The 24538-nt window shown below is 43.3% G+C and overlaps 1 protein-coding gene across 1 annotated transcript; it reads left to right on the forward strand.

Moving 5' to 3' along the window:
• Window positions 1–20430: 20430 nt before the first annotated feature.
• On the forward strand, window positions 20431–21723 carry chst1 (carbohydrate (keratan sulfate Gal-6) sulfotransferase 1; the record flags this gene model as incomplete). Its single annotated transcript, XM_083996446.1, has 1 exon — window positions 20431–21723. One exon carries the CDS (start codon window positions 20431–20433, stop codon window positions 21721–21723), a length of 1293 nt encoding a protein of 430 aa, XP_083852572.1.
• Window positions 21724–24538: the final 2815 nt, after the last annotated feature.

Consider the following 24538-nt stretch of genomic DNA (forward strand, 5'->3'; position numbering starts at 1 on the left):
ACCACACAGTTAGCCCCGCGCGCTGCTAGCCGACACCGTGTCACTTCCACGGTGCGTCCGGCTCGGCGTGTTGACCGGCTGACGAGCGATGATTGTCACCGCCGAGCTAACGGCTACAGCGGTGACAAGCATCGTTCGCAGCAGCAGGGCAGGGCTGTGTTTCCGGACAATGAGACGGCTGCCTCACGCTCGTTTAACCCACGCCGCTTCAGTGAAGCGGCCGGGCTAACACGAACTGTCTCCCCGGTAAACAGCAGTGGAGCGGCCAACGTGTCTGACCCTGACCGCTCTGGTCCTGTGACTGTTATTTCCACGGGCGGATCTAACAGCAGCAGGGACGCCATGACGGTGACGTGCCGGGCGGCGGTGGTGCGTTCAGGTGACACCACGTCGGCTCGGACAACAGAGATGCGTTCACGGACGGCCCCGCGAGCTCGGACAACGGGCCTGGTGCGTTCAGGGACGACTCAGCCCTTTCACAGAGGCCCCCCCATGGGCCAAACTCCCGTTTATGGCGGGTTTGGCGGCGGAGAGGGCCGAAATTGTGTACCACAGCTTTCTAGAAGCTGCTCCACAGCTGTCTGCACGTCCTCTCACGTGTTTTTACGAAGCATGGCAGAGCAGCTGCGTACTGACAGACTGGCTGGACAGGACCCTCAGACTAGGATATTCTCTCCAGTTCTGCGGGCTCCCCCCAGCGTTCAGGGGCATACAAGAGATGAATCTATCCTCTCAACAAGAGATAGAGTTCCTCGAGGGGGAAATTCAGGACCTGCTATCAAAACAGGCCGTGTCAATTGTCCCTCTTCACGACAAGGAACGAGGTTTTTACTCCCCATACTTTTTGGTTCCCAAAAAGACAGGGGGCTACAGACCCATCCTGGACCTCCGTGCCCTGAACACACGTATCGGTCGCAAAACGTTCCGCATGCTAACCACAAGGAGGCTGCTGGAACTCGTCCAACCAAGCGATTGGTTCTCAACCATCGACTTGAAGGACGCTTATTTTCACGTCGAGGTGGCACCAAAACACAGGAAGTTCCTACGTTTTGCATTCCAGGGAACAGCCTACGAATACAACAGGCTGCCATTTAGCTATTCCCTGGCCCCTCGTACGTTCAGCAAATGTGTGGACGCAGCGCTACAACCGCTGCGCAGCCAGGGGATGAGGGTCTTCTTTTATCTGGACGACCTCATCGTGATGGCCAGGTCCAAACAATGGGCCATTTTTTCACACAGTTCAGTTGATACTTCACCTGACCAAGTTGGGTTTTGCCATCAACTGGAAGAAGAGCAACCCCCAACCAAACCAGCGGGCCGAATACTTGGGGATTGTGCTCGACTCTGTCAGCCTGAGAGCCACTCTGTCGGAGTCCAGACGGACAGCCCTACAGCAGGAGGTTCTCAAGCTGCAACAGGGTCCACGTGTCACAGCCTTGACCGTCATGCAAGCACTGGGGCACATGGCAGCAACTCACCCGGTGGCTCCACTAGGACTGCTGCACATGCGTCGCCTGCAGAGATGGTTCGCCAGCCTACGCTTAGACCTCAAGAGGCAGAAGTTTCGGCTGCTGACGGTCCCCACAACAGTGCGGGGCAACCTGCAGTACTGGGGGTCCCCACGACATTTGTTGACCGGGACACCACTAGGACGAGTGACCTCGTACACGTCGGTGTTCACGGACGCCTCCCTGATGGGGTGGGGAGGCACCTGCCTGGGGAGGGCGATAGGTGGTGTGTGGCCTCCGGGGGAGGACCGCCACATCAACCTCCTCGAGTTACAGGCAGTGTTCCTGGTTCTCCAACACTTCAGTCACCTGTTAAGGGGGAGACACGTGTTGGTGAGGACCGACAATCGCACCACAGTCGCTTACATCAACAGGGGGGCCGACCTCATGTCAAGGGGCGGCCCCCTGGAAGACGAGCGGAGACTGCAACCAGAAGTGGTACAGCAGATCTGGACACGATTCGGGAGGGCAACGGTGGACCTGTTTGCCAACAGGTCGAACACCCACTGCCCCCATTGGTTCTCTCTGAGCCCGCAAGACCATCCACCCTTGGGGGTGGACGCGTTTGCACACGCTCCATGGCCAAGAGGGCTACTTTATGCCTTCCCCCCCCTCCGTCTCATTCCCCAGCTACTGGAGAGAGTGAGAGTGGAGCGGCTGAGGGTCATTCTGGTGGCTCCCGACCGGCGGTCGGCTCCGTGGTACGCAGAGCTGACCACAATGATGGCGGCCCCACCCTGGCCCATTCCCCAAATCCGGGGGGCGCTGTCACAGGAGGCAGGCGCGATACAGGCGCTGCCGATCCTGGGCCAGTCGCTTAAAGCCTGGGCCCTGAAAGGGACAGGTTAATGCGGACTGGGCTGACTGCGCAGGTGGTGAAAACCATCCAAGCGGCTAGGGCTGGATCCACCATTGCCTGTTACAGGGCTAAGTGGTTAGGTTTCCAGCATTGGTGCAAAGAGAGGGAAGTGGACCCACTGACATGCTCAGTGGGGGAGACTCTTTCCTTTCTACAGCTTTTGGTTGATAGAGGGCTGTCTCACGCGACTGTTAAGGTTTACGCTGCAGCCATCTCATCATGCCATGAAGGGTTGGGCGGAGGTCCAGTCTTCGCCCACCCTCTGGTAGAACGGTTCCTGCAGGGGGTCAGAAGGCTACGACCAGTGGCACGCACTTCTGTACCACAGTGGGAATTCCTATGAGCCTTTGGAACGCTCCTCCTTAAAGGTGTTGTCGTTCAAGACAGCGTTGCTTCTTGCTCTGACGTCAGCCAAGAGAGTGAGCAAATTGTGTGCCCTGTCAGTCCACCCGAGTTGTTTACTCCTTCGCGGGGACCGCAGTGGTGCCATCCTTAAACCGAACCCCTCCTTTCTTCCTAAGAACATAAGGAGCTCATTTCGGTCCAGAATCATCCAGTTGGAGGCTTTTCACCCTCCCCCTCATGAGGATTCGAGGGAGGCGAACTGCATCTCCTATGCCCTGTGCGTGCGTTGACTATGTCGACCGAACAGCCACTGTCAGGAACACCAACCAGTTGTTTGTGTGTTATGGTGACGGGACGGCTGGCAGAGCCCTGTCCAAGAAACGCTTGGCGAGGTGGATGTGTGAATGCATCCTCTCAGCCTACAGTCAAGCGGGTCGAGAACCGCCCACTGTGGTCCGGGCGCACTCCACAAGAAGTGTGACGACGTCTACGGCCCTGTTCAGTGGTGCGAGTGTTGAGGACATACAGTATGTACGGCGGCATCGTGGTCTTCACCCTGCCCGTTCATAAGGTTCTATCTCTTGGATGTATCAGGCTCCTTCTCCAGGTCTGTGCTCACTGTAGGGTCACAGGACATGTGAGAGGAAGGATGTGTCAAGTGTTTTAAATACTTGATCCCCACAGGGTGTCATGCACCTGCATTGGACTGTGCTCTGCTAGGACACTGTCAATGAGGTGCGCAGGAGGTCTAGGGTTGAGACCCCTGCGAGGTTAGACCACAACTTCACCCAGCCTAGTCAGGTGCTGCTAACTGGGATGAAGTTGGACCCGTTATCACTCCATACGGTGGTTAAGATTAATAAAGTGGTGACTGGGTCTTGGTACCTAACCGGTAGCTGGTGTGGTCAGTGGGCGGAGCCTCTCCCGCGACAGGGAGTACATAAATCGGGGCTTCGCCTACTGTACCCATAGAGTCCAGTAGAGGGCGAAGCCTGTGAGAGATATAACGAAGGTTACGATATTGTAACCCTAGTTATATTAACACAGGCGGAGCCCTCTACTTAGGGCCCTGCCGCTCTTTCGCCTTACGCTGAAGTTTGGTGGAATGAGGGCAGCTGGCGGTGCATCTGCTTATATAGCCCGCTAAAGGGCGGGAAAGGTAGGCACGCCATACTGGCCGGCTACGTACATGCAAATTTCAGTGGGCCATCGCGCATACGCGATTGGAGGAGAGATATACCCATAGAGTCCCATAGAGTCCAGTAGAGGGCTCCGCCTGTGTTAATATAACTAGGGTTACAATATCGTAACCTTCGCTCTTGGCATTCAAGTTGAATGAGAAGCCTGTGGTCTATGTAAAGCTAAATATCTATCTATCTGTCTACTCCGTCCAGAACAAAACCTTGAAAATGAGCTTGACCTGTTCCATAAATATAGTTGTAGTCAATTTGGCTAGTTAAGTACTCCACTGAAAGCTCTTCTGGTCATTTATTTATGTATGTATTTATCTGGGCAATTTACCACCTATTCTTCAGTTTGGTTTGAGGGAAATAACAAAATTAGACCTAAAACACTGAAGTGCCTCTCAGAAAAGATTGAAGACTAAGGGGAAGTGTTCTCCATCGTGTCTTCAGTTTGCATTGGGAAAGATGGTACATCCCTATATCTCTGAATTTACCTACACAATAATAATTCCATAATCACCATTTTGATGTCCATCCATTGTGTTTTGGCCTACCTTTTATGATCAAGAACATTTTCTCCCACCTTTGTCTCACAGCTGATATACAAACATCCATTTATTTCGCCATCCAACTGCTTTATGGGGCAGGCATTCAAACATAGCCTCCTTTCATCACTCACTACCCTAAACACACATGGATTATTCATATAAAGAGATGCCCAAGGATCTCTTTTCAGCATTAAAGTGACACTGAATGGAGAGGAAAAGAAAACACAGACCCTATAGGCTGCATCGTGTGGCTGGTTGCTCTCTACACATGTAAATGATATACTTTGAGTGGCCACCCCAGCACATCCTCACATTCATGCTGTGGCTGCTGAAATGAATGGTTTCCCCCAGAGGAAGGAGGGGTTAAGAGCATCAAATGGGGTGGGCAAAGAGGGGAGGGCTGGAAGCTTTACAGAAAGAGGTTGTTGGGTGAAAGGGGACCTTGCTGTGGGCAAGGATTGGGTAAAAAGCCGTCTGCGTCTTCGATTCATGTCTATGTACAGTCCCTCCCTCCTCTTAACCCCTCCCCGACCTCGTTCCTTTTCAGCTATTCAATGGGAGGATTTTTTTTACTAAAGGAGTGGGTTAACGGGTAAGCGGAGGGGGGGCTGTCACATATTTGTGTGAAACAGAGAGGACCAGAAAACTGGTGGCAGCTATCAGACACCTGAATCAGTGCCCTCAACCATGGCTGTAGCTGATACGAATCACTTCCCATTGTGTAACTGTACATAGCACTGTGCCTTTGTGTTTTAGAGTTTTCAAAGAGATGGTCATGTTGTTTTGATATGGGTCTGCCATCCTGTAATTCACCGCACTTTTGGAATCTGACAGTTTTTTTGAGAAAAGTCTTAACACCACAAGTGTAAAATAGCTATTTAAGGAGTAAAGCTTTGTTCCAGCGTTCAGGATAGAATTAGGTGTGCGTGTGTGTGTGTTTGAGTGATAACAGTTAAAAAATGTTGCTGTTCAGAAAGCATACTGAGTTCTCTGATAGGTTACTTTATTCTTCCATACTAAGCTCGATGCTGCTGTTAAGCTGACAATATCGGAGCATCTGATATTAGTTGTTGGTTTTTTTCCTGAGATTTCAGCAGGAAGATTTTACAATGGGTTCCTATGTTCACAAAGGTCTGTTCATATAACTGGGAAAAAATCATATTCACAAAATCATATACTTTACATACCTCTTGTGTAAGTGTAAAAATATCTAAGCCAGTTTCCTGATTTTATGCTTTATTCCTCTTTTCTTTAACCCTGATAAAAATAAAAGTAGATGTTTTGTTAATATCTTCTACTTATATAGCTTTATGGGAGTTTTATTGCACCCTGAAGATCCTAGACAAACCACAATAACTATTGTTGACCTATTCCAGCACTTAAATGCTATGTAGATAAGTTGTATCACTGTGTTCAGAGCTGTGAACTTGTGAAGAAATGTCACATGGCATATCTGGGTCAGCACATAACAATCTTTACCAGCGCTAGCAGCAATGGATTTCACTTTAAGTAAAAAATACCTTACATGATATCCTTTGGACCTGTTTTTCATCAACTAAGGTCAGTCACAGTAACTATGTGTAACATATGCTCTGAATTAGATTGAAAACATAGAGGCCATTTTCAACTCTTTATATTCATCTTGTGATATTTGACAAGGACAGTCAATTGAGATCATGAAAGGAATTTGTGAATAACTCTTCTTCTTTCTGAGAGGCGAGATCTACAGTAACCACCACTCCACCATGCCTCCCAGAAAGTCAAAAATGACTCAAATAACCACTTGTTACTGAGGTCTGCAGAAAAACATCTCTGAATGCACAACGCATCAAAAAGTTGAAGACGGTGTGGTCTTCAAGAGAGGCTCCAATTGGCATACCAACCCTGGACAATAGAAGATTGGAAGAAAAAAAGAAAGAAGAATTATCTTGTCTGTTGTGTCCCAATTTCTGCTGGAACAGTCAGATGCCAGAATAATATGATATAAACATCATGAAAGCATGGATCTATCCTGCCTTGTACCAGTGTTTCAGGCTGCTGCGGGTGGTGTGATGGTGTGTGGAATATTTTCTTGGCTTACTTTAGACACCTTAGTACCAACTGAGCATCGTTTAAACAACACAGCTGACCTGAGTACTTTTATGACACATTGAAACCATCTTCTGAAGGCTACTTCCAGCAGGATAACGCTCCGGGTCACAAAGCTCAAATCATCTCAAACTGGTTTCTTGAACACAACGATGAGTTCACTCGACCCATGGCCTCCACAGTGACAGATCTCAGTCCGGCAAAGCTTTGACCTTTGGGATGTGATGGAACTGGAGATTCTCCTCATGGATGTGCAGCCGACAAATCTGCAGCAGCTGTGTGATGCTGTCGTGTGAGTATGGACCAAAACCTCTGAGTGACGTTTCCAGGACCATGTTGAATCTATAACATGAAGAATTAAAGCAGTTTTAAAGGAAAAAGTTTCCAGTTCTAGCAATAATATTGTATTATGTACATATGGTGGCCCGTGAGTGTGTGTTTATTGAGGGGATATTTTTTTAGCAGAATAATTTCTGCCAGTTCTAACTATATAATAATTTATAGTCAATTCCTTCATGCTGCATAACATTCTTTTTGCAGTCTTTCAGCTATTATTTGATGAGCAATTCTATTCAGTGCAGAGCTGCAGCACCTTCAACTCGGTTGTGTTTCCTCTGTGTTTTTCTAAAAAATGTTTCCAATTGCCATCGTTCCATTATTTCATTCAAGGTGAGCAACTGTATTTTCCCCTTTTCAACAGATTGCAGAATTAGCAAGGCCTGCTCTGTGTCATGAATTCATGCATTTTTTTGTTTATTTTTGGGTACATAAACAGAATCCTTCTCGGGGGGGCACAGTGACCTCTCATGAAGTGTCATAGTTTGACAATACACATATTCATAACAATCTCATCATCCTTAAAAAGGCTTTTGGTTTGTTTTTCTTGCTCAGAGTTTTTCCCCCATAACATTGTGTCAGACTGAAATTTCTTAAAGAACAACAACAGTAATTAAAAAAATATATTTCAAAAGTCTGGGGTGATAAGTGGTTGTAGCAATCACATCTGCCTATAGGCAGTTCTCAAGTAGCTACAGTACTGTTTATGAACAGTGTGTTGCCCTCTTTCCTTTCCTGAGGAGTCTGGTGAGAATATTCAAATACCTATTTTTTGGCGTTGATTACCATGGCAACTAACAAAAATGTGGGTCAGCCTTGACAATAGCCTGAGATGATCCTACTGACAATTGTTTTCATCCCATTGACAATTGTCTTGAAAAAAATGGCCCTCATGAGTGGGCTGTATAGGCTTTGTATGTGTTTTGCAGACATATAACATTCTTTATGCAGCCTTTATCTGGGCTCTCTGTAAGAAAAGATGCAGCCTTTTGTGAACAATACAGAGCAATTTATGCATGGTAAATTGCTTTCCCCTGTAACTGTAGGGTGCCTGTACTTATGTGTACCATATGAGATCATTTCCTTTGGATATTAGGACTGACATTGTGGCTGGAAAAATTAAATAATCTGCTGTACCTGCACTCATGCATTAAAATGTGCAATACTCTTCTCTAACCCTCCAGTTTTTATTCATAAACCCTTATTTATTTAAATGCTGAATCAAATTAGAGAGAAATGGTGTATTACTGTAACATTCTGCCTTTTAATTCATTCCATGAAAAATTTCACAAGATAAGGAGCTCGGCCTGTTCATCATTTCATTTGCTGAGAGTGGAGTGTGTGCTCGAAAAAGAAAAAGTAAAAAAAACAAAAAAACATGCCGAGTTAAATCATCTCTCAAAATATGTCACGATAACACACATCTGTCACTCCCAAACGGGGCTTTCAGGGACCCAGATTTTACTCTACTGCATTAGGCAGGTCAATAAGAACAGAGCCCTTTAATTTCTCTTATCTCCATAATTACACATAATCTCTTAGTCTGTCAGTATATACGATAAAAATAAGGGGGTTTGATGGGTTCTCTGCAGGGACAGAATGATTTAACTGGAGGGCTTTTCATTCCCTTTTAGTTCTTTCAGATAAGGCACGGTTCTCTAATCTAGCATTTAGGATGTCTGTCACACGTAAATGAGGCGTCCCACGAGCACATTGCATGCCAGTCAGAGGAGCTGATTCATAGAGGTACCGTGGTTCCAAGGAAGACTGATGGCTTGTACTTTCTGCCAATGATGAAAATGTAAATACTTAAAATGATCTAACAAAAGTTGTAAGAGGGCTGCAAACTTTCCATGATGCAATATGAGAAGTCTTGAAGTGTCTCTGAGAAAGCCCAAACCTTCCTAAAGGAGCATATCCTGTCTTCTGACACAATGAATTATGTCCCTAGACATACAGAACTTATTTTGTAGTTGAAACCTAAACTTTATGAAAAATGTACTTATTTGTGATAAGCTCTTACTGAACAGCAACCACTGTGGCCACAAGCTTGCTAATGTGAGCCATTATAAACCAGCAGTAGCTACTGGTCATGCCGGAGTATATTGTATGAAGTACTGTAATATAAACAAATGATTTTGCTCTTTGCTCATGGCATTGTGACAATCATTTTTTTGTACGTATTAGCAGGCAAGCTTCAGCCATATTCCAGGGAGTTATCATGTTTTGTCTTGTACTTAATTGTATTATTTGGAATAAGACTATGTTGAGAAAGGGATACATATTATGGTAATTTGCTCATAACAGGCCGGCTCATATACAAAGCAAACTTACCTCTCTCAAATGCACATCTATTATACATGTGCATTGCAGACATCAACATATTCTTATTCCAAATCATACAATTACAGTAAGTATACTATATATTAAACTGCCATGAGCAAAGAGCAAAAGCATTTGTTTATATTGTACGTGATATACTTAAAATAATTAGGTATAGTTACACCTTACGTTTCATGATTTACACAGTAAGTGGATGCGAGTGACCAGGAAGTTACACTTGATGTCCTGGCAAAGTAGGACGTAAGTGAACGGGAGGTACGCTCTAAAACGCAGCCTAGTGATACTGTAAGACATGGGAAAGTCTACGTGCGGGAAGTGAGTGGCAGTTATGCTGTACGTCCATGGAAGTTGGTGTAAAGTAGGTGGTAAGTGAACAGGGGGAGAATACGTCAGTCTGACCACCCAAAAGTCCGACTGTCCATTTCAAAAGTCTTTTTTTGTCATTTGTACAGTGGAAAGGTGAGATTCCCTGACAATGAAATTCTTACTTTGCTGTCCACATCACAAAATATAACACCATCAATTATAAAAACTAGGTATAAAAATAAATAATTAATAGCAACAATAATACAACAACAACAATGACAGCAACTGTAGTAATAAAAGAGAAGGGGGAAATAGTAAATAAATAAATAGTGTGTATGTATGTGCAAACTGAAAGTGCTATTGTATGAGGTAGTGGGTGATTGACTATCGACTCTTGTTGTGCTGATGTCTGGAGGTCCTGTTTTTTCTCCGACTACCTATTAATCCAACTTATTTAGATGGTTATGGTTAGGGTTAGGGTTACTTACGTCAGAGAAATGGGAGGTCAAACTAACAGAAGCAAAAATATAGAAATGTATGGTCGGAGAAATGGGAGGGGGAATTGGACAGACGTCATGCGCCCAGTGAACAGTACAGTAGATATGCACTAAGACGCGGGCCGTATTATGTAGGGTTCAATTTTTAATAAAACTAAATCTGTTGCTGTATTTCACATTTTTGGTCAAATAAGAAATATAAAATTGCCATGGAAGTTTTGTAATCTAACTGTATTGACATTTGTGAAGTCTTTCAAAGTGTAGCAAGATACTTCCTTATCGGAACAAACACAATATTGATCTACCCCTTGTGAAATATTGAACAGTTTATTCAGTATCAGTTAGAGCATCTTTAAGTGGAGCGATGCTTAAATGTTCAGTTTTCATGCCTTGGTTTTTGTAGTCTCCTGTTACACAAGCCCAGGCCAGGACTAATATTCCCCCAGTTTACTGTCTGCTCCACCTGCTATCAGCTGGCCATTCAGCCAACAGCTATAGAGTCCACCAGCCAACCAAGCATCCAGCGCCGAGCACACCAAATGATTAAGGGCAGAGGATAAGGATAAAGATGTGCCCAACTCATCTGAAGCTCTCGTTAATCTGCTGTTGGCAGTGGAGTTTGTATTGCATTAGCATTATTACAGTGTGTATCTGCCGGTTACAGGAGGCAGCGGCGTCCATATCTGCAGCAGCGGTGCTACTGGTGAAGGATGGAATTGGGCTCAGGGAGACACTATAGTAATTCTAACTTTTGGGTTGACTAGTGTAGGAGTGTGGAGGATATTTAAATGAGGTAACGGAGTAATGAAAATGTGCAGGATTTGTGATAATGAACAACTTGGTGCACGGCCAGGGTGCTGCTTCGATACAGTCATGATGCAGAAATGTGCACTGCTAAATTCAAGCTGTTAGTGGATTGAGGGCATTGATTGATGGTTTTGAGGATGGGGGTGGGGTCTCTGATAGCCAGATATCCAGGGGATTCATCCAGATGTTTCTGTATAGCGTGATGCCACTTTGAATCATTGGATGCCACATGTTTTCCTTGCTATCAATGTCTTACTGCAATTTCATTACAGAGATGCTTTCCCAAAATAGTAGGTTAGTGGCAGTGGCATCGATGCCTAGTACAATTTTTATTTTCCTGGAGGCACTTCATGCGCTTCAGACCCTTAAAACCTAAGCACTCTAAAATTACCCTAACATGGTTTAAATGATTTTCCCATCACAAAAACAAACACTCAAATTAAGCTTTATTTCAGTTTAGGAGATGCACTTTTATAGCTGTATGATTAGAAAAGTGATAAACAGAGCACAGCTTAGAAAAAGAATTATTTATCCAACATAAATGATTAATTGATGCATTACCACAGCTGGAAAATTAGCTGAACCTCATTGTTAACATTTTTATGAGACTAATTTCATAGTCGTTTAAACAGGAAAGGGCAGGTTATTTTATAAATATAGTTTATTTTGTCTTTGGTTGTCACCTGAGAAAGGTAGAAACTCAACATGAAGCTGAATCTGGTATATGTCCGTCTATCTGCGTGCGTGCATACACTGCGTTTCAAACGTCACACTGTTATTTTTGCCAAGGCTACGAAGTCGTTTATCAAATGGGGGACCCCATACATATGGATGCGTGGAGAGACGGGATATATTTTGTCTATTTGATTAAGGAGACCTTTGACAAAGGGGCTGGTACAGCAGACTGACAGCCAAAGGGTTTACACTGCATAAAGCCCATCCTGAGGGACCAACGTCTAGTTGGAATTTCAAGCAGCACGGAGCGCATAGAGCAGGGGCATTGCTGCTGGAGAACTGACAAGATGGGAGCTTTTTCAGGTCACTTACATATTCAGTGTAGGGATGCAGATTGGGCAGTTCTTCTTTCTGGTGAATCCCTAATAGTAACCCAAAACCTATTCTCTCCATCAGCATGAAGAGACTTGATAAGCTCTGGCAACTGGCAAGGTACTGTGCTGAGAAAGAAAGGAAGAATATACCAAACCTCCAAGTTGGCAATGAGTGTAATTCCAAAGAAGACACTTTAATAATAACCCTCCCTTACTAACACACGCACCAATTAGATCATTTTGTCCTAGCTCCAAAAAACATACGGGAACAGCATCATAAAAAATTACAAAATAGCCATGTAATTTGGTGGAATGTAATTGGAAACCACAATTATAAACACAAATAAATAAATAAAGAAGAATAAAAACGTAATTAACTCAGTGACAGCACATGGCCTGATGGGATAGAACCAGACTGAGGGTACCAGACATTATCAATTAATCAGACATCCACAGTGAATTTGTTTTTAAGGGAAACCTTTATTATACTAATAATGGTGTTCCTACCTTTTCATTATCTAATAATTGTACTAGTATCATTTTATTTGTTTATCCTGAACAGAGAACTGAGAACTCAGAGAAAAAAACGTTTGTTTGTGCACTGGAGTTGCACAGAGAGATTTACCCTGCAAAGCCCATCGGCCCCTCTCTGGACCTCTCTGCTTTCCCTCAAAGCTTAAATGACGCGAATGATTGAATTGCTTTCAGACAAATCAATGCTCAGCTTCAATGTTATTGATTGTCTTGTTTGGTAAAATTCAAGATTCACCCCACAGAGCTGCAGCGGTCACTTGGCTGCAGCTCAAGATAGTAATGCTACTCATCAAGTGGATACATAGAGTACATTTTTGTTTATGTTAACCTGGTTTTGGATGATTTAGTCGAAGCAGAGCCGCTCCAGGTCTAACACCACCACAGACAGACTGCTGTGAGGCCTCCATATCTTAGCTTAGCTCACTACTTAGCAGTTAACACTGTAATGTCGTTACCCCTCACTCTAGATAATTATTGTCTCGTGTTCTCTGTTAGGACTTACAACATGCTCCAAATCCAATTACTGTGCATGTTATCTTGTCAACTCTGTGGTCAATATTGAGAATATAAGAGACTGAAGTTCACATATGGCAGCTACACAATACTGTATCAATTAACCACCTTTGTTGCACTTAAAGAACAATTCTGTGTGAATGTTTCTATAATTACTTGTGTTGACACTAGATCAAATCACATTGAGACATCACTTTAATCAGAAGGTATTCAGAAGTAATATTGCTAGTGTTCAAGATTTGCAATGTGAAAAGATACAGTTTACTGTAATAGAAGAGACAACATGAGGGGGATAAATGATGGTATTTGAATTTTGGATTCAGTCTCCTTCACAGTAGCCAAAAATGTTAGAGTTGCATAGATTATTATTAAGTAGGCTAGCTACTGCTCAGCTAATGACTGTCCCGTGATCACTATGGTGCTGTGTTGGAAAACTGTAAATGAGTAATGGTTTTGCTTTTTGTTTTTTGTTGTTGTTGTTTTGTGTTTTTCCTATGTCGGGCAGTGGCAAAATGTATTCATCCAGTAGAAGAGTCCATGATGAAATGTGTGCTAAAAAACACATACTTGCATAATATGTGGTTTGGAGATACCTCTTGTTCCACGTGGGTTTTTCATATTTTAGGATTCTGTGTTCTGCTTCCTCCTGTTTTTAAATAAGGACGAGACAATTCTTGTGCAAGTTCCAAGTTGTTAAAATGAAAAATGCCAGACACAAAAACCCAGCTTCTGTCATCATGTGCATACTGGCATAAAGATGACGGGGAGAGAAGAACAAAGCCAGAACTCTCCCCGCATCCCTCCCACCTCCAACACCACTCTCCACACCCACCCTAACCGCTACACACACATACGCACACTTTATTTAGGCTGTCGTGTTATGAATCTATTACAAATCCTTTTGTGGCACGGTCAAGAAGAATACCCCTACGCGATAATGTGCTGAAAGGCTATCGCGCTGCACCAGATGCCCCTTCTTTCAGAGAGGGACCGCGTCCCTTGACAAGGCTTCCACAAGCTGGGTTCATTGACATCAACGCTCTGGGGACAGCCATAGAATCAGAGCCGCAGAGCTGCTGCTTCGTCGGCCTCCCCGTGGCACTGCTAGAGTCTCATCCAAGGGTCTTTCATCTGCGAGGTTAAGACAATTCCCGTGCTACTTCAGAGAATCCAGGAAAGGGCAAATAAATGTGACTGTAAACACGCGCAGAGAGAGACGCAATCAAAGACCTGCTGGGGCAGACGACTTCCTTTGATAGTGCATGTCATGGGCAGTGTGTATTATCCAGGGAATAGTCTGTGACGCTGTCAGAAAGAACAGTGAGAGGTGAAAATGCTGTGTGAATCGTATTTAGATAAGTAGGCTATTGTACTTTTGTACAATAGTCATCCAAGTCTTACTTTATTGTTACTTTACACGTTTACTTCACTACGAATCAGAGAGGAATTCGACTTTTTACTTCTCAACAATTATTTAAGAGGGCTGTTTGTAAGTTTCCTCTTCTCTCTTTGAGTGGGTGGTGATTGCTGCTTGGCATGAGCTTCAGCCATTGTTGGACTGTTGGTGTTGGAGACAGTTCCAAGCCATGCAAATGAATTAAGTTCGATGCTGAACCCGCCACATTTCTTCCACTGCTACTGCTTAAGCTGACTATTTAGCAATTTGGAAAAAAAAGCTCCTTTTAATAGCCCTATACGTATTTCAGTGGTTTTTTTGTGGACTAGGGTTTCACCAAAACAACAAAGACATTGCAATGCACTGTTATACTGTGATTTGGCAACATACATACATTTCTCCCCCATGAGAAGCTAAAATGTGGTTACATGTTAGGAGCTGTTTGTACTTTGTGTTATTGCTTCCTAAAAATACATTTTCCACATTTTTTGGAATAGTTGACAGAGTTTTATGGTTTATTTAGCTAATGAATTAAGAATGAAAAGGATCTAACCAATGAGGTTTTCATTGGACAGCAACAGAACTTGAATTTGCCCATACAGTATATATTGATTAAATTATTAAATAACTTGAATGCATTTAGTGAAGCTATACAGTAGACTACCTATATTATAAAAAGAATACTGCTACCACACCAGAGGTTACCTTATAATATGGTTTAAAAACAGCCACTGCTCCTTCATTGACATTGCAGAGTTCTATATCATTTAATATATAGGTTTTATTTAACAGTTGTTCAGGCAGTGTAGGAGTTGGTAAGTCAACATCATCTCTCCTCAGACCATATTAACTTCTCCTGCTGTGCCGAGGCCAGGCTCCATCAGTCTCATTGGAAGTTTTCCAGACTATAGCTGAGCTTGCTAAGAGTCAGGTTGGCTTCACACGTCTGTTCAGCACCTGTGTGAAGTGGAGCTGGTAACGTGTCGGATTGTCAACACCCAGAGCCTCCGGTGTCTCAGGGTGAATCTCACTACCTCTGCCATCGAAATGCGGCCGGCAACCGATTCCCCTTGGTCTTCCATCATGCTAGCCGGTCTCGCAGATTCACAAATTACCCCAAACAGTCCAGTTCCCCATGAAAGCAAAGCCTGACTACATCTCACGGGCTCTGCTTCTGGTGCGAGATTTTAGTCTGCATGCATCCACTTGAGAATCAACTGTGCGAAAAAGAGAAACTCTTCTGTAAAATAATTAATATCCAACCACAGGAAAAGAGCATGTGTCCATACAGCTGCTCGTTTTGTATCCTGTCATTTTTCCTTCAATATATTTTACTATTGTCATTTAATTTAAAAAAAAGTCTGTCAATTTAACATTTGGCCGTTTTGGTTGTTGAAACCTTTTTTACAACGCTAAGTAGTCAAATTGTAAACATTATGACTTTTCTATGGTGACATTTGAGAGAATTGTTACTCAGCTGTGCCAATAAATCTTTCATGATGGAATAAAATAAAGAAAAGAATGCAATAACAAAAAAAGCTATAAGTCAGTCACATTAATGCCCACCTTAATGGAGGATTAAAATGTAACAAATGACCTTTTTTAATGGTTGACAGTTACACTAATTCTTTGTAGATGGGTCTAAGAACAACCAGGTTGCCAGGTGAGGAATTCCTCTATTAATAGTGAAGTTACAAATACAATGTAATTACGCTCACTTGTGAACCATCAAATGTTAGTAACTGAAAAATAACAGTCTGCATTATTCTCACTACGACTGCAAAAGTTAGTCATCAGATGTTACAATGTTCCCTCAAGTCCATGCATCCATTGTCTATACTGCTTATCCTTGCATGGTCCCTGGAGCCAATCCCAGCTGACATAGGGTGAGGACAGGTACACAGGTCACCAGTATATCACAGGGCCATATACTGTAGAGACAAACAGCCTCACACACTCACACTCACACCTAACAGGTAACTTAGAGTCTCCAATCTATTTTTGCATGTCTCTGGACTGTTGTAGGAAGCATGCAAACCGTGTTGTACCATGGGATTATTGATATGGGCTATCAGATAATGTGTGATATTATCGTATGTAGCTATTAATGTTTGTTCAAATACTTAAGCCTAGTTATGTGCCCCTTGCCTTCAAGCTTGCCCTCTCAGTCTTATTGGACCACATATCAACACAGCTGCAAGCCAATTGGTGGCTCATGTTTATATATAGATGTGTCTGTGTTCCCATTGTTCTTAATAATAGCACCTGAAGAAGACCGTTCGATCGAAATGTTGTGCACAAAAATAAAATACTTTTGTGGCTATCAGAAAGTGTGCGGGCATGTTGTGGAAATGTCCTTTAACTTGTGAGAGAGAAAATCATAAGTCCAGCAAAATGAGGTTTCATTTTAAGTACTTTATTTTTATCTTGCAAGAGGTGGACTGTCACACACACAAAAGTCCGTATGAGAGCGCACACTGAGATTTGGTTACATCAGGTTACATAGGCACACGAAGAATCCTAGGAGGTGGCAACAAACATTGTCCAACAACATTATTGCAGTTATTGGCATTATCCCTCATGACATGTCAGTTGGGCTATTATAAGATTAACTCATATGTAAAGGCAGGAAGCTAGCGGCTGTCTGTAACCGAAGGTTTGTTGTGGTTTTTTCACACCTCAGCGTGTTGACATCTCATTGACATCTCACTGTGGCCTTGGATATGGAGACAGGAAACTAAGACCTGCATATTGCCCTATGCACAGCAGAAAAGTGCAACTTGTACTTTATTCGAAGTTCCCCTAAAGTTCATGAACGTATACATCTTCAAAGTTCAACCAAGGTTCATAAACGTAAAAATTTCCATTACAGGCACACACTCTCCTTTTTCTCTGTGACTTTGCTGCTCGCTGGCTTGGGCCTAACCTGTCACTCAAAGCAGCCACGCCCACATTCATACAACAACACCACCTTTAAAATGTACATGTAAATGAGTGAGTCATATAAAGATTCATATGTATACAATTGCTATAAAAGAGGAAATTAGTCATAGAGACCAAACCCATTCTTTGTACAAGGCTGTAAACATTTAAATGTATGCTGTAAAGTTGGACATTTTATAATGGGAGTCTATGGGGATTCATTCATTTTTGGAGGCAGCCTCAAGTGGGCATTTTAAGAAGTGCAGTTTTTGGTACTTGTTGTAATGTGAGGATAGGTCTTTACACATCCCTCCACTGTTTGTTCCTCTCAGCCTCCAAAGCTTTCCTTGTCGTATTCTTTATCCAGCCCTGCTTCCTTTGAGACATGGCCGTGCTAGTTTGCGCCCTCATATCCTGTTCATTACCGGCCCACCCACTCCTCCATCAATAACTGGGCTGCAGATGCCCTGGAGACAGGGCTTTGCTAGAATCACAGAGCCCGAGGCGATGATGTTGATGTGACGAGTTCACGTTGAAATCAGAAGGAAGACTTTGACTATAGCGGAAAATCCCTCAATCCAACTCTTCCTCTAGGTAGAATCAGACAGGTGCGGGTAACACGCAGCCGGCTTGGTGGAGAGCTGAAATAACCTGCAGAAGGCTCCTAGGGGAAAATAATTTTATAGCTTCATGCAAAGCAATCAAACCTGTTCAAACATTCAATTATTAAAAAAAAAAAAAATGATGGTGGAATCACTGGGCTGGGTGGAAAGAGCTGCCTGGTATGTTTTTTGTATAGGAAGAGGACGAGAGGGGAGGGAAGGAGGGAGGAGGGGGGGTCTGAGTATGTGATGTGGCAGGCAAGAGACTGAGGATGATATGTGTGTGTGTTTGTGTGTGAGAGAGAAAGAGAGAGAGAGAGAGAAAAGGGGAGGGAGAGAAAGAGAGAGAGGCAGGTGGAAAGGGGGAGGGGTCTGGGGTGGTCCAGACAGTCGGTCCTTGTGTACCTCACACACTCTCAGCCGCTGCGCATCATTTGAGGGAAGCCCGGCTGTCGCTCTCTCTCTCCCGGCCACTCCGCCTGGCTTCTGAATAACAATAATAATAATAACAATAACCACAACAACGTTACTCCACCACTTTTTCATCTATTATTTCTTGTGTGTGAGTGTGTGTGAAGCCAGCCGGCTCACTTAAAACACACTCACACAACAACCATCACCGGTATATGGGAAATACGGCTCTGGCTCTGCCCGGCGCATTTACTCTGTTATCCTACAGCCGAGGAGGAGAAGCGCGCGGTGGAAGACGTTGGAGGACCGAAGCAGCCTTGATTCATGGACGTACAGCGCATCATGAAAATACTACAACTACCAACAAGGTATAGCGGTGAAATAAGTGTGAATGTGTTACATAATGTGAACGCTACCTCTTTAAAATGTGAGGTTTATGTCCATACAGTAATGTTTCTGAACATTTTGCGGCTGGGTGGGATGCGTTCATTTGTTCTGTGTTGTCTTATCGCAGCAGTGGTGAGGATGTCTGCATCGCGAAAAATCTACTAACCTGTTCCCGCTGCAGTGTAGGCTATAGTCGGCTTTTTTCTTTTTTCTTTTGATTCATTCAAACTGTCTATGAGAGCACTGATGCTTTCTTTAGAACATAAGTCGCCTGTGTTGCCTTCGGTATAGCCACGTAAGTCAGTATTTTGCATTGTCAGAGTATAAAGCAAAGCAAAACCGTCAACATTGTCAGCTGCCTCACACAAACAGGCGACTGAAGTCTCTCCATGCAGAGAGGGGGGAGATATTTTTTTATTGAGCAGTTTGTATTTATTGTATAGTATTTTATTGTTAGTCTGCTTTGAATTTAAAAGTGCCTCCACGTTGTTCAGCAGAGTCCCAACAGACACCCTGATGCATCATTTCTGCTTTTAAGACCCTACTACCGTCATGCATGGCTTCTGAAGTGATGATGGCGAGCCTTTATTTTCCATACACCATAAAAAAAAAGCTCTAAGCTGTATTAAGGCCCCACAATACAGTCTGATACTGCAGTGGGGGCTTTTTTTTTTTTTTTTTAATCAGCTCCTGAATGGGATGGATCTTCTCGGTGATTATCTAATTTTTCACTTGCAGCATCATTTCCCCTTGACATGACATTGGCAGTGAAGCTTTAAACTAATTTTTTACCTTTCTGCTGCTGGATAATACTTTTTTCTTTCTTTCTTTCTTTCCCGCCGGTGAACAAGTGGAACACAGAACAATGCTTAGACTCTCCAATCAGTGCAAACAAGGTCCTTGAATTAGATGCAGACGTGATGGAGCAGGCAGGGAGCCAGGGTGAATATAGGGTGTGCTGCAGTAGCCTACAGTGAACTATTCTTTGTCACTAATAATGATCATAGGGTAACTTTTTGGTGCATTCTCAACTCATAAAGCTCATAAAGTTACATAGAATGTGTCTAATATTAAGGCAGCAGCTCTTTTAAAACGTTGCCACAAACACGATAATGCATCTTTCCATTTTTAGAAACTGTATAAAGTCTGTTTCATTCTTCCACGCCGCTCTGGTCTGGGCTCTCAGACGGCTGTGTGTGTTTTTTTGGCAGTCGGCATCAGCTGATTGGAAAGCTACCAAAAGTTTGGGGCTCAGAAGTCTCGTCTTAATCTATTTAAATTTTCTGAAATTAGGCTGTAGCACCGGGAGGAGAAATGGGAGACAAATTGAATGATTTGAGTCACATGATTGTGTCTCATGGCTACAATAACCTTTATTATGGGCCGCTCTTGTTCTGTTCATATTCAGTATACAGCTGATCATCAATCCTGCATTAAACATAACGACCAAAGTGAATAAAATATTGACCTTTTGGCCCCTGTCGTTAATGACGTATTGCTCTCAAAGTGCTTCATGATAAGCAATACGACGACAATATAAGTATAATAATATTATAAGTTGTTCAATATCATTAAGATTATATTATACATTTATACTATACTATTATATTCTCTCTCCCCGTAGTGTGCATCAGGCAGACTGATCTGCCCTGTGGTACTTTGTCTTGACTATATTCATTGAACTGAAGTGAAATAACAAATAACATCACTCCTGAGAATAAAAAAAAACAAAAACTGTTTTGTTCACAGGGAGGACCTGGCATGGACCGCTGTGTCTAAATGAAGTGGTTCAGCCATGCAATGTTCCTGGAAGGCAGTGATTCTGCTGGCCTTGGCCTCCATTGCCATCCAGTACACGGCCATCCGGACACTCACCTCCAAGCCTTTCCAGCTGTGCCCGTTGCCCAGCCCCCAGAACTGTGGTCTGGGAGGCCAAGAGACAGAACCTCCCTTTGAGCGGGGAGCAGCAGCAGGCGGCGGTGGTGGCTGCGATGACTACCCTTACTTTTCCATCAATTCCACGCGCAAAACGCACATCCTGGTCCTGGCCACCACCCGAAGCGGCTCCTCCTTCGTCGGCCAACTGCTCAACCAGCACCAGGAGGTGTTCTACCTGTTCGAGCCTCTTTATCATGTTCAGACCACACTGATTCCACGTCTGTCGCACAGCCGCATTGCCGCGGACCGGCGCGTGATGCTGGGCGCCAGTCGCGACCTCCTTCGCAGCCTGTACGGTTGTGACCTCTATTTCCTGGAGAGCTACATCAAACCGACACCCACGAACCACACCACGGATAAACTCTTCCGCCGTGGCGCCAGCAGAGCGCTGTGCCAGCAACCTGTATGCGATGCCTTCGGTCCCACTGATGTTAATGTGGAGGAAGGGGACTGTGTTAAGAAATGTGCGACTCTTAACATGACCTTAGCAACGGAGGCTTGCCGGGAGAAGCGGCACGTGGCAATCAAGATTGTTCGCGTGCCAGAAATCGGAGATCTACGTGCTTTGGTGGAAGACCCGAGGCTGAACATCAAAGTGATCCAACTCGTCAGAGACCCGCGCGGTATCCTGTCATCGCGGATCGAGACCTTCAGGGACACCTATCGTCTGTGGCGTATATGGAGGGCCACAGGGAGACGGCCCTATAATCTAGACTTGAGTCAGCTTACAGTTGTCTGTGAAGACTTTCTCAGCTCTGTTTCGACCGGTCTCAGCCATCCATACTGGCTGAAAGGGAAATACATGTTGGTTCGCTATGAGGATTTGGCGAGAAATCCGCTTCAAAAGACAAAGGAGATCTACGACTATCTGGGGCTGCCATTGGATAAAAACGTGGAAGACTGGATACACGCAAACACCCGTGGCAGCAACGAGCCGTCAGCAAAACACAAGTTTGGTACGGTGAGGGATTCAGCAGCTAATGCAGAGAGTTGGCGTTTGAAACTGTCTTATGACATGGTAGAATACACACAGACTGTGTGTCAAAAAGTACTCCACCAGCTGGGATACAAGGCTGTGAAATCGGGGGAGGAACTGAAAAACATGTCGCGCTCACTGGTACAGGACAAAACTTTTGTACCTTTTTTGTAACAAAGATAGTTCTCTAATGACTATTTTTGATATATTTATAATTGTTGCCTTATAATTTCCCTAGTTTATCTGTTTTGTTTCTGTCATTTTGTTTCTTCAAATTTGCACTAAACTTTCAAGATTTTGAATGCACAGAGGGAACTGTGGATGATTCCCCAATGTTACGGAACAGCACACTTAAAACACAAAGTAATGAAACAAGCTAGTTTACAAATGTCTCATTATTTAGTTTCTCCATCCATAGAGCCAAGACGAGGCACTGTCTTCATTAGTTTCTTGTATGCAAGTTGTTGTTTCAACAAAAGTGAAATGTTGCCCCTCAAAAACATGATATGGAATGAGAGTTGGGATTTGGTTTCATAAAGCAGACATGTTTTCTTTGTTTTGTTTTTAGACCTGTGATGGCAAATTTGGACTGTACGAGCCTTGCTGTGCAATAAATAGTGAATGTCGCAGACAACCTTTACCACTATGGCATTTGTATCCATGTGGGAAAGAGAAGAGATGCTTCTGACAGATGCCACACTTGCAAAGGATAATTGCAGACAATTAATAGGCTCTCAAGTTAAAAGGACAGAATCCCACTGGAGGTCATGAGTGTATCGTCAGAGGATTTACAACCATCTGCGATAGACAAACGCACACTAATGAGAGGTAATGCTGAAATCTTCATTACTGTTGCCGTTTAGGGAATAAAATCATATTTTTCAAACCGATTACAGCATTTAAAGTCATGGATGTAGAGATTATAGGCTCTAATCCAAGCAGACATAGAAACACTGGGACGGACTGTGTTCGTCAGTTTTATTTATTAATTTATTTATTTTCAAATGATTCAGTGTGCAATTTACACTGACTTTTATCTCTGCAGTTACAGTGTCACTGATGAAACATTAAGAGATACTCTTGTTTTTGTGTCATTCGATAAGGAATGTGTGAAAATAGAAAAACATCACACGGCAAAAACTGTCTATGCTATCCTCTATTTATCTTCCACATCACACATTAAATAATTAAATTAATTATCTGAAGAAAGTGTTTCTTTGTAGAACAGATTGCGCTGGATGTGCAACACAGCCAGGTTCAATCCTATGACAAATATGAAATGAGTGACTGTACGTAATCTGGGACAAATCCTTTCAACCACGCAGGTTAAAGGGTCAATACAGTGAAACAGAGAACCGTCATCATATAAAGTCATGTGTCTTTTGTTTTTCTGTTTCCTGAAAATGAGGCTGAAGAAGAAGGAAATGTGTTTTTTTTTTCTTTTTTTATTGTGTCTGAACAGAAACAGGCTTTTGCTTCTCCAGTCCCAATTCACATGACATTTCTGAACTTAAGCACAAATAAAATTGAAATCATTTCCAGAATTACTTCATGTCAAATTGTCCATATTATAAGCTGTTTGGTATCTGTGGGCTCTTGTGTGAAACATTTCCATAGATGTTTTTCCTTTTTCTTTCTTTCTTTTTTATATGATTGGATATTTCCTGCTTACACACAGAGTAGTTTGGCAAATTGTGTCCCCAGTCATTGTGCAGAATACAGCGATCATTCCATGCTGTGCAGTGTGTTTCCGAATCTCTTTCTCTCTGCTCCTGTAGCAGCTTAAATTGAACGTCAGTTTGCATTATGTGACACAGAAGCCGTCACAAGTGTGTGCACCAAACACAGCTGCAGCTATACAACACAGATACAGAGTAAACATCCTTTGGAATGATATTGGTAAACGTGCTGAATGTAATAATGGGACTTGACTCATATGCCACAGACAAATCCAAGGCAGGTTCTGATTGGCTGTGCTTAATTGCAAACAATGACAGTATGGAGGAATTAAAAACTAAAATAAAATATGATTAATGCAAAATGATAACAAAAAAACAATTCTGGTCAAAATGTTCACCTACATTAAGTAAGAACATTGTAGATCTGATGAATATGGCTACACTTACAGTAACGATCACAGCAGTGCCAGTCAGCAACAAAGGGTAAAAATGTCAACTGTCTTTTGTCTATTTATTTTATCTATTTATTTATTTATTTTTATATTCATTTTTTTTGACAATTTAGCATTTTACAAACCTGTCTTTGAATTTTCATTTCCATGATGCCTCTAACTGTGCAGCCGAATAACATGCGGACCAAAAGATGCCTATTGATTTTCATGCAGTGACTACTTGTTTACTCATAAGATAGAGACCCTGTGAATAGAGCATCACACGGCCTGGCTCATCAGTATTGGTGACTGGATGTCCATTGAGATGCAGAGCACAAACCTTTGATCCTCCTCTGTGCTGAGGCTGGAGGCAAACTCTCTCTCTCTCTCTTTTGCTATACCCCCCCCACCCCACCCCATCTTTCGCTATACCTCTCCCTCTCTCTCTCTCTCTCTCTCTGCCGGTGCTTTCTCCATCATCCACCTCTCTCACTCTCTCTCTCTCTCTTTTTACAGAGATCTCAGGGGATTGTTCCTTTGCCTCAGTGCTCACTCTCTGTTTTTCACTTTACCTCTGAATCCTCTGGATGTGCTTGGCATACTTTTTAAATTTAAAACTGAACTCTGCTGCAAAGCTGCGCTCGTGCACATGACTTCTTTTTTTTTTTTTTTTTCAATTAAAAGGAATAGTTTGGGAAATGCGCTTATTCACTTTCCGTGAGCGAGTTCAGAGAGAAAACTGATACCACTTCCCAGGTTCTGTACATTAAATATGAAGCTACGACTAGCAGCTGCTTGGCTTACTGTAGCTCAGCACAAAGGACTGGAAAAATGTTGAGAAACAGTTAGTCTGACTCTCTGATGATAATATAGCCTACC

The sequence above is a fragment of the Trachurus trachurus genome, assembly GCF_905171665.1.
Source record: "Trachurus trachurus genome assembly, chromosome: 3".
In the NCBI taxonomy this organism is placed as follows: Eukaryota; Metazoa; Chordata; class Actinopteri; order Carangiformes; family Carangidae; genus Trachurus; species Trachurus trachurus.